At 33.6% G+C, this 23222-nt stretch overlaps 1 protein-coding gene across 2 annotated transcripts in view; it reads left to right on the top strand.

Moving 5' to 3' along the window:
• Positions 1-23222, top strand: part of TFPI (tissue factor pathway inhibitor) — a 53041-nt gene that overhangs the window by 9423 nt on the left and 20396 nt on the right. For both annotated transcript variants that reach the window (XM_006189236.2, XM_006189237.3), the window contains exons 2-4: positions 13442-13564; positions 18892-19089; positions 23132-23173. In XM_006189236.2, coding sequence (XP_006189298.1) covers positions 13444-13564; positions 18892-19089; positions 23132-23173 — 361 coding nt within the window. In that variant the 5' untranslated portion in view covers positions 13442-13443. The remainder of the gene's footprint in view (positions 1-13441; positions 13565-18891; positions 19090-23131; positions 23174-23222) is intronic.

Raw genomic sequence — 23222 nt, 5'->3', positions numbered from 1 at the left:
AGAGAGTAATCATATTGAAATTTCTAAATCAATTACTGTAAGGGAAATGGAATCATCATGATTAATGTGGATTAATGAAGGGATTATTTTTATAAATTTATTCCTTAGGTGGGCAGTAGGCTGTCCTTCCCTGAGAGCTGCACTTATGAACATGTTTAGCTCACCTGCTCTCAACGAAGTGTGGCAGAGAATGGTTGTTGCATAAGCAAATTACATGACTGAAACAACATTTTAAAAAGTTGGAAAAAAAAGAAAATTTCATCCATAATCTCACTGACCTGATGTATTTTCCCTTATTAAAGCGTATTTTCTGCATAAACATCAATTTTTGCTTAGTTCATCTTAAAGTATACATATATTTTTGCATACAGCTTTTAAAATTCATATTACCATGATTGATCCTCACTTTATCTTCTAGTCATTGTCATTACCAATTTAGCTTTGTGTAATATTACATCTGATGGATGGAGGTACTGCCTATTCTAATAATTGTCATTAAGTTGCATGCCTACATTGTTTAAAAAATATTATGTTATTTTCTATGCTAAAGTGAACATGAATGTGCATTTAGTCACTTTCATATTTTTAAATTCCCAGGTGTGATAATAACCGCCTTAAAGTATCATTTACATTTTTTAACAAAGAATGTACGCATCTAGGAAAAATTATTAGTTGATGATTAAATAATAAACCACTTACATACTTCCTCTTGCCAATACTCTTCAAAGCCCTGCCTTTTTTGTCCTTTATCTGTCTCCAATTGATAAAATCCAACTGTGAATCCTTCAAAAGTTTAATTTCTAAATCTGGAGGGATGGGGCACTGAATTTTGAAGACTTAAACTACTATGTATTTAAAGTTTAGGATTCCAGCAGCCCAGAAATCCTTTAACATTTTTAATACCCCATTTTATTTTACCTAGAGAAAATGGCAAATCCTTTTAAAACCTTCTAAAAGTCCACTAATTCTTGACATTTTGAACAGAAAATCTCAACTGTTTCTTCACTTAGAAAATTGAATTACAAGAAAATCTCAGTTTTCTCTCTGCTCCTGAACAACTCCATCACAAAATATATGCTCACACACACACCTGAAAATGTATCCTATTCCCCCACCGTCAGAGAACTCCCATTGTAACGAAAGATACTCTTTTCCAGGCCAGAGTTAGACCCTCTTCACTTGTGTCTAGGACTCAGCCTCTATTTATTTTATTTTTGTTTTAGCTTTGTCTCTTCCTCTCTAATGGCAGAAACGTATTAAACTATGTTTTAACCAAACGTTTCCCCTCTCTCACTTTTCAGCTTAGATTATGAAACGGTATCCTTAATTGCTGTTTTCACAGCCTTTGTTCCAATTCCTTCCTCAGGTCACCAGCTGCTGCCCCCAACACTGTACCAAATTTTCTTTTGCAGTTTTGCAAAGGTATTAACAATGCCATTGTCACTAAACACAATGCATTGGTTTTTTTTTTTTTTTTTTTTTTTTGGCTCTTGCCTCAGTTGAACCCTCTGTGCGCTACACACATTGTAAACGTGTGACAATTTTATGAAGGATTGACTTCCTTAGCATCTGCGTCACTACAGCCTCCCAGGTTTCTTCTGCTTTCCTGGCTATTTCTTATTCATCTTCTTAGACCTATTTCTCTTATTCTTGTTCTCCAGAGTTCACTTCCAGGGTGTCCCTTTCCAGTTTTCACATTCACCTCATAGAGTCACTATGAGGATTATATGAATTAACATTTGTAAAAGCACTTAGAATACTACCTGCTTCATATCGAATGCTAAGTAAGTACTTTTACACAAATCATCCTCCATTCCACAGAAGTAATTATCGTTTATATATTCTCACATTTCTGTCTCTATCAGAGATGTCTACCCTGAGGTCCACATCTACGTATTAAGCCTCTTATTTCATAGCTCCAATGAACATCTCACAAATACTTCAAACTTCAAAATACTTCAGTGCTTCAAAACAGACAGTAAGCAAATAAATATATAATGTGTTACATAGGGATAGATGCAGTGATTTAAAAAAAAAATGAGACAAAATTGAACACAATCATGGAGCAATTTTGTGTGAGGTGTTCAAGACAGGATTCTGAGAAGACACCATTTGAGCAGAGATTTGATACAGAACCAGTATATCCATAGCATTTATGAGATTGAGTCAGAGCACAATTCCAGAGGTGGAGGTGAGGAGGGCCCTGAGAGAAGGGATTTACCCCAGAATTTCCTCACTGCCCTGACTTCTCATTTTCCTAAAATCTTGTGGCAAATGTTATATACTTAGCTTTCAGGCCCTTAGGATTTTGTTTTAATAAACTTGATTATGCAAAATTATGAAAAATCTAATCTTAAAATAAAATTTCTCAGTAATTTCATAGTTAGCCCACGAAAGTAAGTGAATGAAAATTATCCTCCAATTTCAAGTTACAAGAACTAACATACAGGGCAGTACTTTCTGCTTTGGAACATATGATTTGCAATTACGGTTGAATGAATGCCGAGTCTTTCCTTCTTATTGTGAACTTTAAAAGATACTTTCTTCCCAGAAGAGGTTGTAGAGAATTATTTTCTTAGAACACATGTCCCCTCTTAGTAAATAACAACAGTAAAAGCCCTACAAAAATACCTAATTTGGAAGAACTGGTTACCAAGCGTCCTTCTTATATACGTGATTTCTACATTTCCTATAGGAATGTGGTAGGCCATGGCCTGTCCCATCTCAAGCTTGATAATGCAAAAAGAACTAGGACATGGAAGTCTGTAGCTGTTCAGGAAGTAAAGAATTTGCTTACACATTAAAAAGTAGGCTCAAGGGCTGATGTATCTCCTCCCACGGCCTAATGACAAAAGAGATGTGGCCCTCACTTCTGAAACCAATTTACTAGCCAATTTACTACCAGTTTACAAGTTTAGAATCATTTTCTTAAGAAATGAGGAGGGGTCCTGCTATGGACTAAATTGTCCCTGCTCCTTACATTTGTATGTTGAAGCTGTAACCCCCAAAATGATTGTATTTGGATATCGGACTTTTAGGAGATAATTAATGTTAAATGAGATCATAAGGGTGGTCTCCTGATCTGATGGGATTGGTGGCCTTATAAGAAGAGGAAGAGAGAGCTCCTTCTCTCTCTGTATGCACACACAGAGGGAGGGCCATGTGAGGACGCAGAGGAAAGGTGGTATCTGCAAGCCAAGAAGAGAGCTCTCACCAGGAGCCTAAATCTGCCAACACCTTGGCCTTAGATTTTCCAGCCTCCAGAACGGCGAGAAACTTGTTCTGTTGTTTAAGATATCCAGTTTGTGGTATTTTCTTATGGCAGCCCTAGTAGACTAAGACAGCTCCTGTGAGCTTTATCTGCAAAATCACTTGTATCCTTACCTAACAAAAATCCATTTCAAGTCTTGTTGACTGGTTTGAAGTGATGTCAAAGAAAAACCACCTTCTAACTAGGTCTGATTAAGCATTCTTGCCTGACCTCAAACCTGGACTAGGTCACTGAAGATTGCCTATCTTAACCATTGAAGCTCTTTTATTCATTTTTTACCAGCTGGCCTATCAACATAAACTTCATTTATAATATTGTGTGCTCAGAGTTCCAAAAACCTTATCCTGCCAACATGGTTTGGAACATGATTCCACTGTAAGATGATGACTGTTATAGTCAAATCTGTAGTGTCTTTCTCAAATCTTTACTTACCATCTTTATTACAACAAATCACACTATTTAATCTACAGATGAATTTGTAAATGTAATTTTTACTAATATTTAAATTTTATTTTACAAAAAATACTTTTTAATCTGACAGGATAAAGCAATGCCAAAGGCATTTGCTTTAGAATTAGGTATATCTATACAACCACTTACAAGCTGTTTTCTTAGAAAAATTTATCATTTTTATTTTCTATTTTATTTTACTACTTTATTTTCTGTATCAACTGAGGATAAATTAATATCCTCTTAGGGTAAGTGTGAAGTATAAATAAGAAAAAAATAATAATTAAGACTCATTATTGGAAACTGCTATTCACATTATGATTTATTATTATTAAAGTGACAAAATGTAATTTAACAACCCATGGTTAAAAAAAAAAGTGGCTGAGAAGCAGGCATCCAGGGAGAAAATCTGAACAAAGACCTAATCTACAACACAAAAATTAATCCCAGATAATTCCACAGCTGACTCTAATTACAGGTTTGAAATGGGGCCTAAATAAAATAGGAATGTGTTCTTTTCAATTCAGGTCTTTAGCCAGATTTTTTTAAATGAGTGTATACGTGGTATCTATTTCTTCTTAAGTTTGGGAAAAAAGAGAAAATATGATACTTAAAACAGATTTTTCAAATACCTCTTTTAGATGTCCCCTTGTATTGGCTTGTTCTAATCTATTTATTTAGGCCTTCACTGCTGGGTGAACTTTGGTGTCCTTTCCCCGGGTGTGAGGGGCAAACATCCAAGGTTTTCTAAGGCTTATGGCCCATGCCCTTTGCCAGTATGGCTTGCTAAGGCTTGGGCCAAAAACCAACTACCCATATACGTAGACAGAGTGATGTGGGAATATTTACACAGTAATAAGTATAGTCACTAACGAAGTATAAAGTTAACGCCAGGAATAGAAAACATTTAGGCAACTTACTAAATCAAAAATTACAATAATGATCACAGTAAAAACTTATGTAGATCAATTAATCATACTTGTAGGATTAGTAAATCACAGAAATCAATTTTTTTGAGAAATCAACTTTTATCCTGTAGTTCCTTTGGTGATGTTACGTAATCATCTTCTTCAAGTCACAATAAAGGTAATATTTCAAAGAGAAGTATAGAAAGATTTAGTGATTAATACACTTTCCTAAATTAGATTTGGTCTCTATTTCACAAATCTTGTTTACACGAAGGGTGCTATAGGATCCTGCCCTGCCTCTGTCACTTAATAGTCTAGTCATCTAGGCCTATGACGTTGGAAAATAAATCATGTATCATAAATTCAATATACCTGCCCCATTGGCTACACAGCATTATTATCAAGATGCGGTAACCTAATAGATAAGAAACCACTTCAAAAAATAATAAATCATTACAAAATACAAACATTTTATAATGATATATCTTTGCATTTCTATTATCATGCTTAAAATAAACGTGGTGTTTACACCATACAGCCAGAGCCTCATGAAATTTGATCTTAATTTTAATCACATGTCATAGATAAATAACCCTGATGCCAAAATAATGCTTATAGTGATGACTCTAAGTCTGAGGAATTTGGGATCCAGGGAGGTAGTTAATAGAGAGATAAAGAAGACTCTGTACTGACTTGTTAGAATTTGGTATGTGGCAAATGTGCAGTTACACAGCCTTAAATCTCTCTTGGGAAACTGCCCAAACATTTGCATTTCCACAATGTATTTATTTAGAAAACACTCTTTTCCTGAGAAAAATCTGGCTCTCAAACCTCTCACTGAGATATACAAGGTCAGTAACTCTCTATTCAGGAACAAGTTGTAACTCCAGTAAGAATTGTTTTTAACAAAAATTCATTTCCATATCCTAGTTGTTATGAATATTTTGGAATTTTCAGTTGAAAATACTACTTATAAAAGATGAACTTCAAAACAAAAAAGGAAAATAGAAAGCTGTAAGAATCTCCATTAGATTTTTTTTATCTCGCTCCCTCCACCATAGATTTATTCTAATGTTTCCTTTCTTCATTCATTATCCTTGGTATTAAAGTGCTGCAAACTCACCCAACATGAGAAGCAGCCAAAAAAATACATAGGTTAGAGATAAAAGCAGGTGTTAGGTTTCAGTGGGCAGTTCCCTGGGGATTAGCAAAATTGACCAAGAAGATAACAACATTAGCCACTGCTGAGCAGAAAATTGGAATTATTTTTCAAGTTACATTTTTTCTCTTTCTGGTTGTCAGGTTTTGTCTCTCCTGTCTTTCACTGGTACACTGCAGATAAATAAGCAGTCAAAATTGAGATCTTTCTTTTAGACATGGCAAAGTACCCATGAGCTTAGAGATTAATAGCAAAATTTTTAAAAAGAGTAAGTTCAATGATATGTGATAAAGAAAATCTGAACCAGAAAGTTTAAATTGTATAAGCACCATGTTGATAATATATATGCAAACACAATATGTGATTTTCCAGATAAATTTATAAGATGATATTAAATAACAGGAGTTTACTGCAAAACTTATGATAGGATGGAACAACACCTTCTACATGTTGTTACATGTCTTTCCCAAAATGATGTGCTAGAAATTTAATGGTATCATTCCAGCCTACTATTGGTCTCTTCCATTCTCTGTGAGCGTTTTGCTTTTTGAATCTTGGCACAAGTTCTCATCCACACCAACATCCACTGCCATTTCCTTTGAGTTGTTCTGTATCAGTCACCAAAGTCAAATTGCCAACATATTTCTAGTTCCAATGGACTTGGATTCTTAGAAAAACAGTCACTTTACATAAAGATCTGTATTGCCTCATCTTATAACTTAGAGTCCAGCAAACTTCCCATACCTAACCAAATTAGAACAAAAATGTCTCTCAGTTTGGCCCTAAAGTCTTTCCAAATCAGTGCTATGTTTTCAATCTTTTAGACTTTCAAGGAGCCTGAGATGACATTCTAAACAAAGAATAAGCTCCATGAATATTGTGCTTCCATTTTTACAGTGCACCCAAAATGATGTCAAGAATTACAACAATTATAATAGCTAACATTTATTGAATTAGTCATCATTCTAATTCTAATTCTTTCCCATGTAATCCTCACATCCTGTGAGGTACATTTTAGTAACATACCCATTCTATAAATAAAGAGAGGATAAATACACTGTCAAATTCATATAATTAGTAAGTTACAGCACTGGTGTTTGAAGCTTTATGGTCTGTGCTGGTTGACTAGGGCTGCTGTAACAAAGGACCACAAACTGGGCGGCTTACACAGCAGAAAGGTATTTCCTCACAGTTCTGGAGGCCAGAGTTTGAGATCAGGGTGTCAGCAGGGTTGATTTCTCCCCAGTAACCAAGTTTGTTTTCTATGTCTGTAAGTTTGTTTCTGTTTTGTAAATAAGTTAATTTGGCTTTTGTTTTAGATTCTACATATAAGTGATATCATATGGTAAAGACACCAGTCATACTGGATTAGAATCCACCACAAATGACGTCATTTCTCATTAATTACCTCTTCAAAGGCCTTATCTCCAAATACAGTTACGGTCTGAGGTACTGGAGGTTAAGACTTCAACATAGGAATAGAAATCATTCTGTCTGGAAAAATTATACTCCCTTTCTGCGCTCCAGTTTTCTTAACATAGGTGTAATATTTCATATAGGATAGGATTTTTTAAGGGGATTATATTTGATATGAAGTTCATAGATGAGCTCATATCCTCAACAAGTGAAAAATCTCAAAGTTCTTCCTTTTTTCTTTTTCTTTTTGTCTCCTTACTTCCTAGATCCACACAGACAACTTGCCTTTCTTTCACGTACCATCTCAAGAATATTAATATCATAAATAAATCATGAAACAACAAATAATACATTTCTTTCACTAATTACCTTTTTTCTAAGCACATCTTTATTTAGTATTATCTCTTTTGATTTGATTTACGCAATCACCCTATTTTCCTACTTCAATTTGGAAAAATATCTGTCACTTAAGCAAAATTTTATAAATATGAAATCTGCACTACTTGTGTTACATTTTCTTTGAAAAATTTCTTTTAAACAAAATTTTCAATTAAAATGTTTCGTACTTACAAAAAAGTGGAAGTAAGCAATACATGAAGACACATTAGAAAAATGAGCATGAATAGATGGCTTTCCATCACATTGTTTCTAATCTCTCTTAGTTTTCGGTGCTGTTGGTAGAAACAAATAAAACTGTGGATATATCTAAAGATCCATATTATAACATAATTTTAATTCACAAAGTTTATCCTAATTAACTCACTTATTCATCATATCATTATTATTTGGGGTACTGAACACAGAATTGTGAATGTTAATGCCAAGAATGGAAAATGCTTTAGTGAGGGAGACAGTGAATAAGTATACAAATAAATATGTAAGTAGTAATAAGTGCTATTCAGAAAACAGGGCAAGACATTACTTTTAGAAAAATGTAAAATGGTGCAGCTGCTTTTGGAAAGCAGTCTGGCAGTTCCTCAGATGACTAAAGAGAATTATCATATGATCCAATAATTCCACTCTTAGGTAAATATATAAAAGAAATAAAAACATATGTCCACACAAAAACTTGTGTACAAATGTTTATAGCAACATTATTCATAATATCCAAAAAGTGGAAACAGCACAAATGTTCTTTAAATAATGAATGGGTAAATAAATGGTGGTATATCTATAGAATATTTTTAGCAATGAAAAGAAATTAAGTACTGATATATGCCACAGCATGGGTGAACCTTGAAAATATTATGCTGAATGAAAGAAGCCAGACACAAAAGGCCATATATTGTATTATTCCATTTTATGAAATGTCTACAATTAGGTGATATGTCGAAACAGAAATTATATTAATTGTTTCTTACAGATGTGGACATGGGAAAGTTGGTGAGGGATGACTGCTAAAGGATGGGGAGTTACCTTATAGCGTAATGAAAACGCTCTAAAATTGATTGTGGTGATATTTGTACAACTCTGGGAATATACTTAGACCTATTGAAATATTTTTAAAATCAAATCTGTAAAATTAAAATTTGTGCTCATCAAAAGACACTTGTATAAAATTGAAGAGATAAGCCATAGAGCAAGATAAAATATTTTATATATATATATATATATATATATACACATATATATATACATATATATATATACATATATATACATATACACATTATATATAGAGAGAGTAACAGAGGAACTGGTGGTTGTTACTTTTAAAATATGGTGCTCAAAGATGATCTTTTGGAGGACAGGATATCTGACAAGTGTTCTGACTAAAGGAAGGGACATTGTCATTCCTGTATCTTGTAGAAGAGTGTTCCCAGGACAGGAAATAGCAATTTTAAAGTACTAAACCTAGAATTAGTATTGTCTGATCAAGAATCAACTGTTTCAATGGAGCCAAAGGATTAGGAGGAAGTATCCATAAAGCTAAGTAATTAAAGAAAAGACTGACAGAAAATAAAGTTAAAGTGGGAACTGGGAATGACTTATTGGACACCCTTTCCCCTGGTGAAAAAATGATCCTACCTCATGATCGTGATGATGATACAGCAAAACTTTTCCTAGCTCCTGCCCTTATACTGGTCCACCTAGAAAACATAACCTCAGATTCACTCTCTCCTGACATAATTCATCCCTAATACGTACACCAGTTAGTACTAGTATGAATTTACCAAGTTGTATGACTAACACAATTCATTCAGGATATACTTGAATACTTTGTCCTTCATATCCTGTATCTACTCAATTATTCAGTTTTATCAATACTAACTCAAAACGTCTCTCACACCTGCCCCTTTCTTGGTAGTTCCACTGATAACCCTCTGTTCATAATTTCAATCTGATCTGCAACATTCTAGCTGTTAATTCTACTTATAATTTTGCCCTTTCAACATCTTTCCAACTCAACATCATTCCAACACAAGCTGGATTTTATTAAAGCACAAAGCACATTATGCTTTTTTATATTTCTCTGGCTCAGAAAAATCTGGCTTTTCCTTATCTATAACGTTATTTCTCTAGATAGTTTCCAAAATATTTTATGAGAAATAGTCCTTTGACATATAAATTTGGAAATACAGTTACTATATTCTCCGATAGAAGATACTATCACACATTACCATATTAAGGATTCTTTAAAAGTTCTACAGTTGAGAAACCAATATTAATTTTTAACTCAGGTATAAGTATGTATTAACCTATGAACACCTTTTTAATGTAACAAATAATAACATCCTGCTGAAATGCTATTGTAAGAACACACCTTGACCTAAAGGAATAAAATTGATGCTGCAAATTATCATTGAAGTTAATAGAAAATGTAAGTTATACAACATAACTGTAAGTTATTCTGCAAGTGAGTAAAATGTGTTAGTTCAAATGCATAAATTTTTAGAACTGAAATGGAAATTAAGGACAATCTAGCCAAAGTCATGCCTTTTATGAATCAGGTTCAGAAACATAAATTTATTTCCAAAGGTTACTTGGGTTGTGGCAGAGCTGAGTTTAGAATTTCTAGTTTATTGCCCCAATGTATAAATACTGTTTTTATTCAAGGTAAATAATTTAGCATATATTTATTCTCCACTACTATGTTCCTGGTATATGCAAAGATATTCTCATAATTCATCTTGGCACGTAACATTGCATTTTTATTTAACTCAATTGGTTGCGTATAAATTCTGTAAGGGTTAAGGCTTTCTCTAGATTTTTAAATCTCCCTTAGTGTCTAAAACATCTTGCTATGTGCAACTAGTTACTAACACGACATGACACAACACATTCATATAATATGTTCTTGCTTAAATAACTTCTGATGACATGTTAGAAGTTAAAGGGGATTTAGCAAGAGTGAAGGCCCTCTTCTGCATTCATAACTGGTGCCTTCTCGCTCTGTCCTTACATGATGGAAGGGACAAGGAACCTCTGTGGGATCTCTTTTATAAGAACACTAATCCCATCCCTCATGACCTCTGAAAGGCCCTGCTTCCTAATACCATCACTGTTTGGGAGTTATAATTCTGCAAAAGGATTTGTTGAAAAACAAATGTTTAGACCATAGTATTATCCCACCAACAATGTTGGAAGTCCACATCCTCCACGACACTTTGTATTGTCAGTTTTTATTAATTTTAGTTGAGGTATCTCACTATAGTGCGAATTTGCATTTTATTGATGAATAGTGATGCATCTTTTAATATGCTTATTGGCTCTATGTATGTAACCTTTTGAAAAGTGTCTATTAACTCTTTAATCCATTTTTAATAGGATATTTATTTGTAGTTTGTTATACTTTTTCAATATTGTAATCTCGAGATATATGAATTTCAAATACTTCCTCTCAACTTGTCTTTTCAATATCTTAATGGTACTCCCTTTGATGAACAGAAGTTCTTGATTTTAATGAAATCCAATTGTCAATATTTTATTTTAATTGGTGCTGTCTGTATCCTGACTCAGAAATCCTTGCTAACCTAACCGTGAATATATTCTCCTGTTTTTTTCTGAATTAATGTTTTATCTTTCACATTTAGATCATTTAATTCTCTTGAATCAATTTTTGGGTATAATACCAGGTTGAGGAGTACATATTTTTAATGGGGCCAGCTATTTAAGACAGTAGAGTGTAGAAAGGTACAAGGATGTGTAAGAAGATAATCAGTGCACTGCTTCAGTTTGAGTTTGTTTTCTTGTTTGTGATTTTGCAATGTTAATGGTGCATTTTGAAATTTAAAAAATTAATTACAATAATATATAATTAGCTTAGTTCACTTGAATTTATCTCCACAAATTATAGTTTTATGAGTGTTGTAATAAGACATACTATTTTTTCAGTGATCAATCTTCTACTGGGAAACTGAATTATTTGGTGCTTTGGCCTCTTTTCAGAGGCAACTTTGTGGAGAAGAGCACTGAACTAGCAATCTGCTGACTTGGATTCAAGTTCTGTATCTGCTGTTAATTAGCTATGGTTTGCTATAGTGTGTATGCATAGTTTTTTTCTTTCCAATACCCTTCCTTTCTTCTGGAAGCAATAGTCCCCTCCTCCTGGGAGTTATATCTGTCCACTCCACTCCTAAAATCATATACTTACATTAAGATTTGCAGTGTTTTTACATTTTTCTATTCCCTGACCCCTGACATTTTAAGGTCCACCAAATCTGTGCTAGTCTCCTGTAGCTCTCCACTTCAAACGTATACATCCAAAGTGGGACACTTCCAAATTTAAACTATCAGTGCTGTTCTCAAGCTGTTCGAACCTAGCCCATAGAAATAGGCATACTATTTTGATTTGGCACGATTCCTTCATATCCTTGGGTCCTCTGTACCAGCAGTTGGACACTCAAGGATTCAAGCAACTGTGGATCATGTAGTACTGTAGTATTTATATTGAAAAAAATTCATATATGAATGGACCCTGCAGTTCAAACCCATATTGGTCAGGGGTCAACCATTTATATGTATATCTATGCATACATTTAAATACATATATATTTGTGGACTCAAATAGTTTATGATATGATGTAGAAAGTATATAACTGCATGACTAAAATTCAAAAGTGTGTTAACATTTCCAAAGTATTGTGAGAAAATAGGTTATACATTTCACTAGTGATTTTAATGAAGCTTAAAGCAAAATGACATTTATTACTTTATTATTTATTATAAGGCTACACTTTAATGATGTATATTGCAGCTGTGATCTACTAAACATAATCAGAGAATTCTCTAAATTGTTTTTGATGAAGTATCTGTTCTTGCATTTGTGACTGTTTACTGATAAGATTGCTCTCTCCTTCCTGATTCTGACAGCAGCAGCAGCTGAACGTGCGCATGCCTTCCCTTCTTATTCTCTTCCCTTGCTTTGTAAACAATATACATTTCCTTCTACTGTTGAATATAAAGGATAAATAGCCTTAAAGATAAAATGTATATATGCTTTTCCATTATTTTTCTGCTATGGATCCTTAAATCATTTTAAAACAGAAAGTTTCACTTTCCTACTAAAATGTTTCCTATGGAGTGTAAATGTGTGGGTTTATCACTTAAATCACTGAAATTCTTGAATCAGTTAACTCTCTAAGTTGAGGTAGAAGAACTAGAGTAAAGGACTGGCTGGAATGTTAGACATTTCTTTTTCAACAGTTCGGTTTGCAATCTCAAAGAAAACCTGTTTAGGAAATTAGTTATGAAAACAGAAATACATTTTAAAGGAAACAAAGATGAAAATTTGGAAATGTGTTTCTTTTTAAAACATTGGAGTAAAGGGGGAGAAATTAGAAATTCAAAGTTGTATTAAATAAATAATAGAAAAATGCAAGAAAAATTAAAATATTATTAGTACTGACTCACAAAAAACAACAGCTATGAGAAAGATGTGGCAAATAGAATTGCGTATGAAAATGGCTCTTAATACATACTTAGTCATGTTGATCAGCATTTACCCATGTCTTTCAGTTATTGCCATTTTAATTTGTATTTTGAAGATTGAAATAAGACCTGTGTACTTGGATATTATTAGATATATGCACAGAAAGTAGTGTGTCTACAATATTGAATGCTTCATATACATGTTTTAAATCTGACTCGTGGAATTTGTGGGCAGATATGTATGAGAATACACATTAAATGTCATATAAATTTACATTTGGAACTGTGCACAAGATTCCTACTAGTCTATATATAATCCCACATTAACCCTTTATTTATTAGATATATCTGGGTTCTATATTTCAGAGATGAATTACACAATGAAGAAAGAACAGATTTTTTTGGCTTTTGTATGCCTGCTGCTTAGTTGTGCCTCTGCCCCTCTTACTGCTGTCCCTGAGGAAGATGAAGAACATACAAACAGCACAGGTAAAATCTTAGCATTCATCATTGTAAGCTAGTCATATCTCTCAATTTTAATCCAAATACTTAACATTTTTCTCCGTCTTGTAGGAGAATCAGTTTTTATTGAAGTAACATTTTTCCAAAACTTTGGTCCAAAAACGGTCAATTTAGCAATAAAGATCTCTCTTTTGCAGCCTCTATATTAAATACTGAAGTATCTCTGGAAAATTGCAAGGAGCAAAATGCTGTAGAAACAATGCTCTGTGAATCTTGCTGTTACCCTTTTGCTGGGAAGAGTATGAGAAGGAAAAGGAAAATGCAGACATCTGAGGTTTCAGCCATTCTCTCCTTTTTGCCCTTATTCCCCAAATAAGAACTTTCCAGATAAGTCCAATGTGAGAATCTAGTCAAGCAGGACACCAAGAGATCTAATCCCATAGAGTTCTGCGTCTAAAAATAAATTACAGTTGACCTTTGAGCAGCGCAGGGTTAGGGACACCAAAAATCTGTGTTGTCAAAAATCCATATATAACTTACAGTCAGCCCTCTGTATCCACGATTCCCCTATGCCTGGGGTTCTGCCTGCAGATTCAACCAACTGTGGATCACGTAGTACCATAGTATTTACTAGTGTGTGTAAGTGGACCCACACAGTTCAAACCCATGATGTTCAGGGGTCAACTCGATAACAATAAAACAATAGGACAAGGAGAAGAGCATGTAGTGATTGTTATTATAGATTTATTTCTTTCTTAAAAGTAGTATTTTGTGGCAAATTAGAAAAACATTGATAGAAATCTCAAGCATTGTTAATAATGAGAGACTGAACAAAGTGATAGTTTCTATTTGTATGTATGTTTATGATGTACAAAAAGATTTGCATAAATACATTTTTAGTTCATATCTCTAACAGCTCTTTAAAGTGATTTTGTTCAGTGTACTTCCCTTTGATAAAGATTGTATAAATACATCTTAAGTGCCTGAAACTCTGGCTGGTGCTAGGGAAGAAGTGATGACTGAGACGAGGTTCTCCAGAATCTCTTGGTTTCACAGGGTTTCACAGAGACTGAAGTGTTGACAGATTATCTAGTATAATGTAGTAAATGAATTGATAGAGCCAGGCATAGGGTGCTGCTGTTGATGCAAAGAAGGGGACCCATCAGGCTTGGCAATGGGAAAGTTTGACACAGAGAAGTGGCCAAGTGGTACATGCTGCATCACTTCAGTCTGCACCCAAGAATGAGACATTGGGAACAGATCTGAAGATCTGGACTCACAGCTTGACGTCCACCTGCCCAGGCAGACCCAGCTTACATCTGCCCCGGCCGACCAGTGGACAAGAAGCAAACTTCTCTGGGATCAGAAGGGCCACTCACATCCTACTAATGGGTGAAAATTAGAGGCTTATTGTTATATGCCACCAGAAAAAAAATGTATATTGTTAGGAAAATTTCCTAAAGATGGAACATTACTTGATACAGTAAAAACCATTATGTATCTTTCGAAAACAGAAATTTGGGCACTATGTATGAGATGAGCTCTAATCCCTCACTTGGCTCATTTCTCAAAAGGGTTGGCTAAAGTTCTAATATTTTGGAGGTTAGGTAAAGACGGCATGTGGAGGTTAAAGTAAGTCCCAACAGGGAAAAAGCAGGCAATCTCATCTTGGCAAGCAGGAGGAGGAAAAAAGTCCAAGTGTTCGCAATATTCACCTAGTCTAAGCTCCCTCCCTTAGGCTGAGAAAATGCTTGCCAGTTAATCAGGTTTCTGATGTTGTTGCTGCTGCCATTGTTGAGTCAAGGAACCAGAATTAACTCACCTATAATTAAGCCAGAGTTTAAAATCTCTGGATAAATCCAGACCAAACCCAGCTGGAGAAGGAAAACATTTGATCTTAAAGTTAGACTTGAACACCACTTAGCTGACTGGCTGCACAGTCTTATCTAGTTTTGGTTTCGTGTTTGTTTTTAATTAATCTTGCAATAGCATGATCCTGCATCTGAATCAATTCAATTTTGGAGATACTATTTATCACATTATGCCGAGGTCATGCCATCATTTTATAGAAGGATACCATTTCATTGAAATAATGTATTATCATTTTATTGAAAAACATACAAGATTTTATGGCTTCTCTCACAAGTCAATAGTAGACTTTTTAAAATTAGTTTAACCAGTAGTGAGGATGAAATAAAAGAAATTTCTTGGTAAGACAAAAATGATAAGAAAAAACTAGTGGTGATAAGCTTTAAAAAAAAAAATCCTTTGGCCTAGGAGAGAGATTAGCAGGGAGCATTTAGAGAAAGGCAAGTATCTTTCATAACATTTAGAATCAGATAGATATAAGTTTGCTTGTGTGGTTTGCCACACAGAAGCTTTGCAAAATTAGGTGAGTTTATGTAAACTCTCTGACTCCCAGTATCCTAATCTATAAATAAGTGATATAAATGACTACATCCAAATGGTGGTTGTGTAAACTGCATAAAAGCATGTGGCACTTTTTCTAGCACAGAGAAGGCAGAGCACATATCTGTGTTCTTCCCTTGCAGAGAAATAAAAGCTTTTAGTCAGAGTCAAGTAACATGCAGACTCCTAGATTCCCAAACAAATTCCAGGAGAATAATTTTAACAGTCAAGGACAGGTATGTTCCCAGATATTAACATAAGCCTTCCATCCAACATCCCAGGACAGGGGGAGAGAAGAGTGAGATTGTAATCCTCAGACTATGTGATATAAAAATACAAGCAATTAATTATGAAAATGATTAACTAATAAACTGTAATTCTATTTATGTTGCTTTATCAGATTAAATTCCTGTTACATCACCCAGTATGTGTTTTCCAGTTTTATGGCCTTAGGTAGATTCTTGTCACTGTCAATTCTTTCCTCAGTTTCAAGTCCCAGGAAGTTAACCCCTGACCCCCAAGCTTAAGTATCTCATTATACACTCATGAAGCACCCTGAACTTCTTGAATATTTTCATAAGTGAGTCTTCAGTGTCTGCATGCTCCATGAAGGCGGAGGGGCGGGGGGTTACTGCCACCTAAGTTACTATCATACCTGCCATGACAGCACAGTGCCTGACACGCATGATCAATGCACGGCTGTTAACTTTTGAAAAGGTTTATCCAGAGTAAGGAATGAAAACGAGACAAATGTTCATCCCTTTTGAGTGGAGTGGCATGGCTGTGTTTCCAGTGAGGCCACCTGTTCACTCCCCCCATTCTGGAATGCTGTGCCTGAGTGAGAGGTTGCAAGCTCACTGCACAAAAGAATATTCTAAAATAGAATTCATGTAAGACATACATTAAAATGTGAATGGTAAAGATGAATAATTAGATAATAGCTAATACAAGATATCAATCAAAGTGAATTCTTAGTATTTTCTTTAGGAAATTGCTGTAAAATCATCACCTGCTTTCATCATTGAAACCATTTTTAGTGTTTATAAAGTGAAGTTTAGAAGAAAAATTATTGAGTGGAAATAGTATGATTAAATCTATGTGCTTGACCTAAATGCTAATTTAGGAATCACTGCCACACAGATCTGTAACAATATCGCTCAGTTATTAAGAAGGTGTGAGATATCTGGTATAAAACTGTGGAGGTCAATACTAAAGCCATCACTTATGGTATGAACTGAGCAATTAATTTTTGAAGTGCTATTTTATAATTAGTAAAATTCAGATGGTGATATATAATTCATAAAGTTGTTACAATCATTAAATAATATAATTATAAAAAGTTTGTTGCACATTAGTTACTCAGTAAACGTTAGCTGTTACTGCTGTTAGAACGACAGTGTACTATATTTTGTGTCTGTGATGCACTGTCACCATCTTGTGGCGTAATTACTAATAGCAGGTTGAACTTGAGGCATAGCCTTCATAATACACAAAATGTAAAATAAGGGATTTGGTATGATGATAAGGAATGTCAACTATATGAAGAGTCAAAAGCAGGGCAGTCACCAATGAGAAAGAATCTGATATAAATTATTGATTTATAAGAAACAGTTTTCCCTAACTATATAGTATATGGCAACTCAGGTATTAGGCAAAGCTGTCTGTGTTCTACTGGTGGATATCTCTATTAAAGGTGCCTGTCTGAAGCACTGCTTCAGTAATCTGATGTCTGTAAAAGTTCTAAAGTGACATTAACTTGGGAATCAGGACCATAATTTTATAAGAAGTGCTATAGGAATTTCTGAAATGATAGTATATAGCCATAAGATTCAACATGTCAGAATAGTTTTATTCCTAACTGGTTTCTCAAAAATTGTTCATGTGACTTCTGAGATTCAATTCTATGATCAAATATTTATAGAACTGATAGGTCAAATTTTTGTCAGTCTTAGAAAAATGTATCTAGAGTAGACAAACATAAAGTGCTGATTCAGTGACACATCATGGGCCATCTCTCAGTCAGATGCATCACTTAGCATCCTTAATGCAAAGCTTTCTAGCTGCTCACGACTTTTTAACTACTCAATGTCAGTTATAGAATTCTCAATCTTTAAGTAAGGAAAGAGAATATAAACTGCATTTACAATTATTCATAAATGTACTACTCAGAAAATGCTTCAGTTATTTTTCAGTTCACATTATAATTCAATGATAACTTCAGTGATGAAGGGAAAAACATTTTTTAGGTCATTTTTTGTTTATATGCAGATTTTTATCTGTTAAAAATATTGTCATCAATAATCTAAAACCTTATAATATATAGTATGAATTTCTATAGAAAAAGTACTTGTGTATGCAAATTTAAGAAAAATAAATACTTTTTATAATTTACGATATTAACCACCTAAATTTTCATAATTAGGGAGTGGCTTAATATAGTATGATATATACACACACATATATGAATATAAATATACTGTTGCTTTTTTTTATGAGGGTTGTGGTCATGTCCAATCCCTGATCTGTTGCTTTTAAAGAGTTATTCTATATGTAAAAATATGACACAACTGTGTGTTAGGGAGATGTCTTTTCTTATGTGTAACGTCAACATATCATCTTACAACTACTACTCAGTTCCATGTTGGTCAACTGGTACAAGCTTAAGCAATTTCTTTAACAAGGGTCTAAAAAAATATTCGATAAATGAATAATCAATTACTATTAAAGTTTAATAAGGTTGATAAGACCTCTCATTTAATAAATTTATATACTTTATCTACCTCTGCTAACTTTTCATAGTTTCTTTTATCACTAGCCTGTTTTATTATTGTTGTATTTTTCCTTAAAATTAAGATGTATTAAAAAGGAAATAACATTATCACAGTGTTGTTATGTTATTCTTTTATTTTGGGGTTGTATGTTATTCTTTTATTTTTACCTTGTAGATGCTGAGTTGCCACCTTTGAAACTTGTACATTCATTTTGTGCATTGAAAGCAGATGATGGTCCATGTAAAGCAATGATGAAGAGGTTTTTTTTCAATATTCACACTCAACAGTGTGAAGAATTTGTATATGGAGGATGTGAAGGAAACCAGAATCGATTTGAAAGTCTGGAGGAATGCAAAGAAAAATGTACAAGAGGTAGGTTTCTAGAGACATTTATCACTCAGGAGCATTTAGGGTTATTAGATCTAATCATATATTAGATAATTTTAGAAAAAAAGTTAGAACTATTTTAACATTCCAATGAATCATTATAAAATATATTAAGCTTATTGTCCTATACTCTTCTATATAATAAAGAGGGAAAAAAATCCTTAAGTTCTCAGAACAGGTTTTATATCTCAGACAAATCAAGTGTAATTCAGCCTTCATGGGCAGCTATGAGTTGGTAACAAAGAAATTATTATTCATCATGACTTAGACTTTCCTTTATGAATACAATGATCTCATAGCTGTCTGCTGCCAAGATAATAAACCTGATAATCAATTCTGAGGCTCTCAATAGCTACTAATTAGAATATTGTAGAAATTTATATAAGAAAATTAAATCATTTTCTTTGGAACCTTGGAATAATGGAGAAAAGAAAATTTCATCCCTACTAACTTGTGAAGACCTTACTGAACCCAACTTTTCTCTTCATATTTCTGCAAAGTTATAAAGTTTAAAAGCATATCACATTATATTGTTATCAACCTTTATTGAACACTCTTATTCTCTTTTAATCATATTAAAACAACATTTTTTAGAAAACTTTACAAATTACAATATTTTATATGTTTTCCTCTCTTCAGACTGAGATGAATTCCAAAAATTACTGGTCAAAATTTTGATCGTTTTTATCTTATTCTTATTTTTCTGAATTGTGAGCTACTTGAGGGATAGAAGAACCCGAATTGTTTTTATTTCTCCAGTTTCTAGCCCCAGATTTTCCCACTGTATGTTTTTAGAGCCAGGTGAATTGAACTGTAGGGTTATAGAGATGGTATCTTTAGTTAACACTGGTGTCTGTTTTTTTGCAAAGCGGGCATTTCTGTATTCTCACTCTCATAATACTTTCCTAAACAGCTTTTTTAAAATGGTCTTGGCATCATAATGCTGTTGGCCTGTGGGAAAATCTCAATGTGGTAAAAAGAGAACTTATCTCCTCTGTGACTCTGTGAGATGCTTTGTTGTATACTCTAGAGGTGACAGAAAGGAAGTGATGTGAATATATTTCTTTATCTCAGAGCAATTATTTCCCTATTTCCGCTCCACAGATGTGCTAGAAATGTTAGTAACACAGATTAAGCAGTTCAGTCATTCTCTGTGGTACCTTTGGTTTTTCTGATTGCCTGTTCATTTTCAATTCATCACAGATTTCTATACCCTGTTCTCTTTTGTACCAGGCCAAGTATACTTCTGTGTTGAACTATCACTCAGGTTCAGCACCTTGGCTAGAGGCCTGGTTGCCTCATTCTTTGTCATCTTCACTTTTTTCAGGTAGCAGCCTGCTTATTTTAATCAACTGGCCTCTCCTCTGAAATACATACCTATTTTGTTTTTACAATTCACAATTCTGTTATTTCACTATTGTGAAAAGTTACCCTTTTCCTTAGAAATTAATCAAATATAATCATTTTGTTCTTCAGTGAATCCCCAGCTATAATGTCTTCTCAAACATCATTACTGCCTACCACAAATATATGACTTTTGACCCCATCTCAACTTTCTCTCTTTAAAAGCCATTTAATATCATTTTTGAATATATAAGTATTTTATGTAGTAAGCAACCATTAAGAATATAGCTGACATATAGAAAAAGAATTACTAAGCTTTTAAAAAATCATCTAAGGAGAAAATTCTGTCTTCAGCTGTGATGGAGTAACTGGAACTGAACTTTCTCTCCAGAAAGTTGGACAAAATATATGAGTCATCTTTTACAGACATTGATTAAAAGGCAGTACAGGGTTGTGATTTCTGAGAGAAGAGAAACATGTGAGGTGAGCCCTCCAATCTCCTCTACATTCTGCATGAAGGTACTTCTTGACTACAGTTAAAGGAGGGAAATCCAAGCACAGCACGGTCGTCTCCCTGGTGGAGGATATAGAAATTGGAGACTGGTAGACTGAGGTGGCTGGGTTTTGAGGGACAATATGTGAGAGAGAATGGGCATAGGTAGAGAAAAAGGTAAAAAAATCTGGATAAGGGTCCCTTTGAGTTTGTCACTGAATGATAAAATTGCATACATTTGTTGAAATTCTGTGAGTTTGAGAAAATTATTAAAGGGATATGTAAGTGGAACAATTCCCAAAGTTCCCAAATGACTAAGAGAAATTTTGCATTTAATTTAGTACTAGGACTAAGTTAGACCTAGAGTAAAAGTTCCTTTAGGCTTGCCATAGTGAAGCTCAAAACAAAACTTAAACATTCCAGATGATCCATATGTAACTTACTACCTGCCAAAAGGCACTTTGACATTCTTTAAAAGAAGACAATACAGAATGGCCATCATCCAGAAGTCCAAGAACGATAAATGCTAGAGAGAGTGTAGAGAAAAGGGAACCCTCCTACAGAGGGAGAATGTAGTTTGGTACAGCCATTATGGAAAACAGTATGGAGATTTCTCAAAAAACTGAAAATAGACTTACCATATGATCCAGCAATCCCATTTCTGGGTATGTATCCAGAGGGAACTCTTTTAAGTCGAAAAGACACATGTACCCCAATGTTCATAGCAGTACTATATACAATAGCCAAGACATGGAAGCAACCTAAATGTCCGTCAACAGATGACTGGCTAAAGAAGTTGTGATATATTTATACAATGGAATACTACTTTGCCATTAAAAAATAAAATAATGCCATTTGCAGCAATATGGATGGACCTAGAGATCATCTTTCTAAGTGAAGTAAGCCAGAAAAAGAAAGAAAAATACTGTATGATATCACTCATGTGTGGTATGTTAAAAAAAAAAAAGTGAGGGGGTACACTATGAACTCATCTACAAAACAGAAACAGACTTGCAGACTTAGTAAACAATCTTATGGTTACTGGGTAAAAGGAGTGGGAGGGAATAAATTTGGGAGTTTGAGATTTACAAATGTTAGTCACTATATATAAAAATAGATTTTTTTTAAGTTTCCCTTTTTTTTAAGTTGCAATTGGGGGTTGTTATTAATTTTTAAAAATCAGGTTTTTTTAACATTTAAAATACAATTAGAATTATACACATCCATATATATATACATCTTTTTTATTTAAAAAGACTATAGATAGACTAAAACATGGTAAAACTCAAAAAGGAGATGAATCCCATCACCTTATCTTTTATAAACATTCTACTCTCCAAAGAATAACTGCAGATCACTGGCTGAAAGGAGCATTTAAGCCAATTCATATTCTCCCCTCTCTGCCTCCCTGTCTGTCTCTCTGGCCATATAACTAATAATAAGCTGCCTTGACCAAAGCTTTTGTCAATAACACAAATGATTATACAACAAAACAAATATCAGTTTCCTAATGTTTATATGAATAAATGAAAACTTTACATATTATATCAATTTGAATTTCATTATCTATCATTTACATTAGAACTTAAAATCCATACTTGAAATACAGTAGGTCAAAGGTAAGTAGCATTCCAGTTCTTGAGTGAAGTTAAGTTCCAGTAGTCCTATGAGATTAAGCCAAAAAATACATCATAGATACCTTTTGCATGATTTCTCCTCTGTACCTGGAAATAATAATGAAACTTATAACTGAATTGAGATAATGAGGCAGAGGAAGGAATCAGGAAAGAAGATAATTCTGGTTACTCTCACTCCTACTCTCATCCCTCTATAGAAATTATCTTTTTTATAGACAAAGTAGACTGTTTGAATTACTTTAATATTTCACATTATTTTAATAAATATTTTAATCTTAAATATTTTGAATAGCAAACTTAGTTTATCATGAATTATTATTTTTATAAAAGTTCTAACATAGTTTTTGTACATTATAATATTAAAATATAGATACCATGGTTATAATAATTTAAATAATTTAATCTTTAGAGAAAATAAAAAGAAATTTATTGACATTCTGTATAAGAATAATTTTAATAATAATAAATATATCATACTAGTTTGTTAAATTGGATTCATAACATTGTATTATAAATTGTAGTGCTTGATACACATATATTGTTATTCTTGCAGATTATCCAAAGAAGATTAGGACAAAGACAATACTGCAAAAAGGTGAACATTCATTTGTGTGCTAATTAGCAGCATTTACATAAAGCACTTG

Source organism: Camelus ferus, chromosome 5, assembly GCF_009834535.1.
Source record: "Camelus ferus isolate YT-003-E chromosome 5, BCGSAC_Cfer_1.0, whole genome shotgun sequence".
NCBI classification, from domain to species: Eukaryota; Metazoa; Chordata; class Mammalia; order Artiodactyla; family Camelidae; genus Camelus; species Camelus ferus.
Note: the sequence above shows the minus strand (reverse complement) of the source record. Positions and strands in the feature narration are given on the sequence as shown.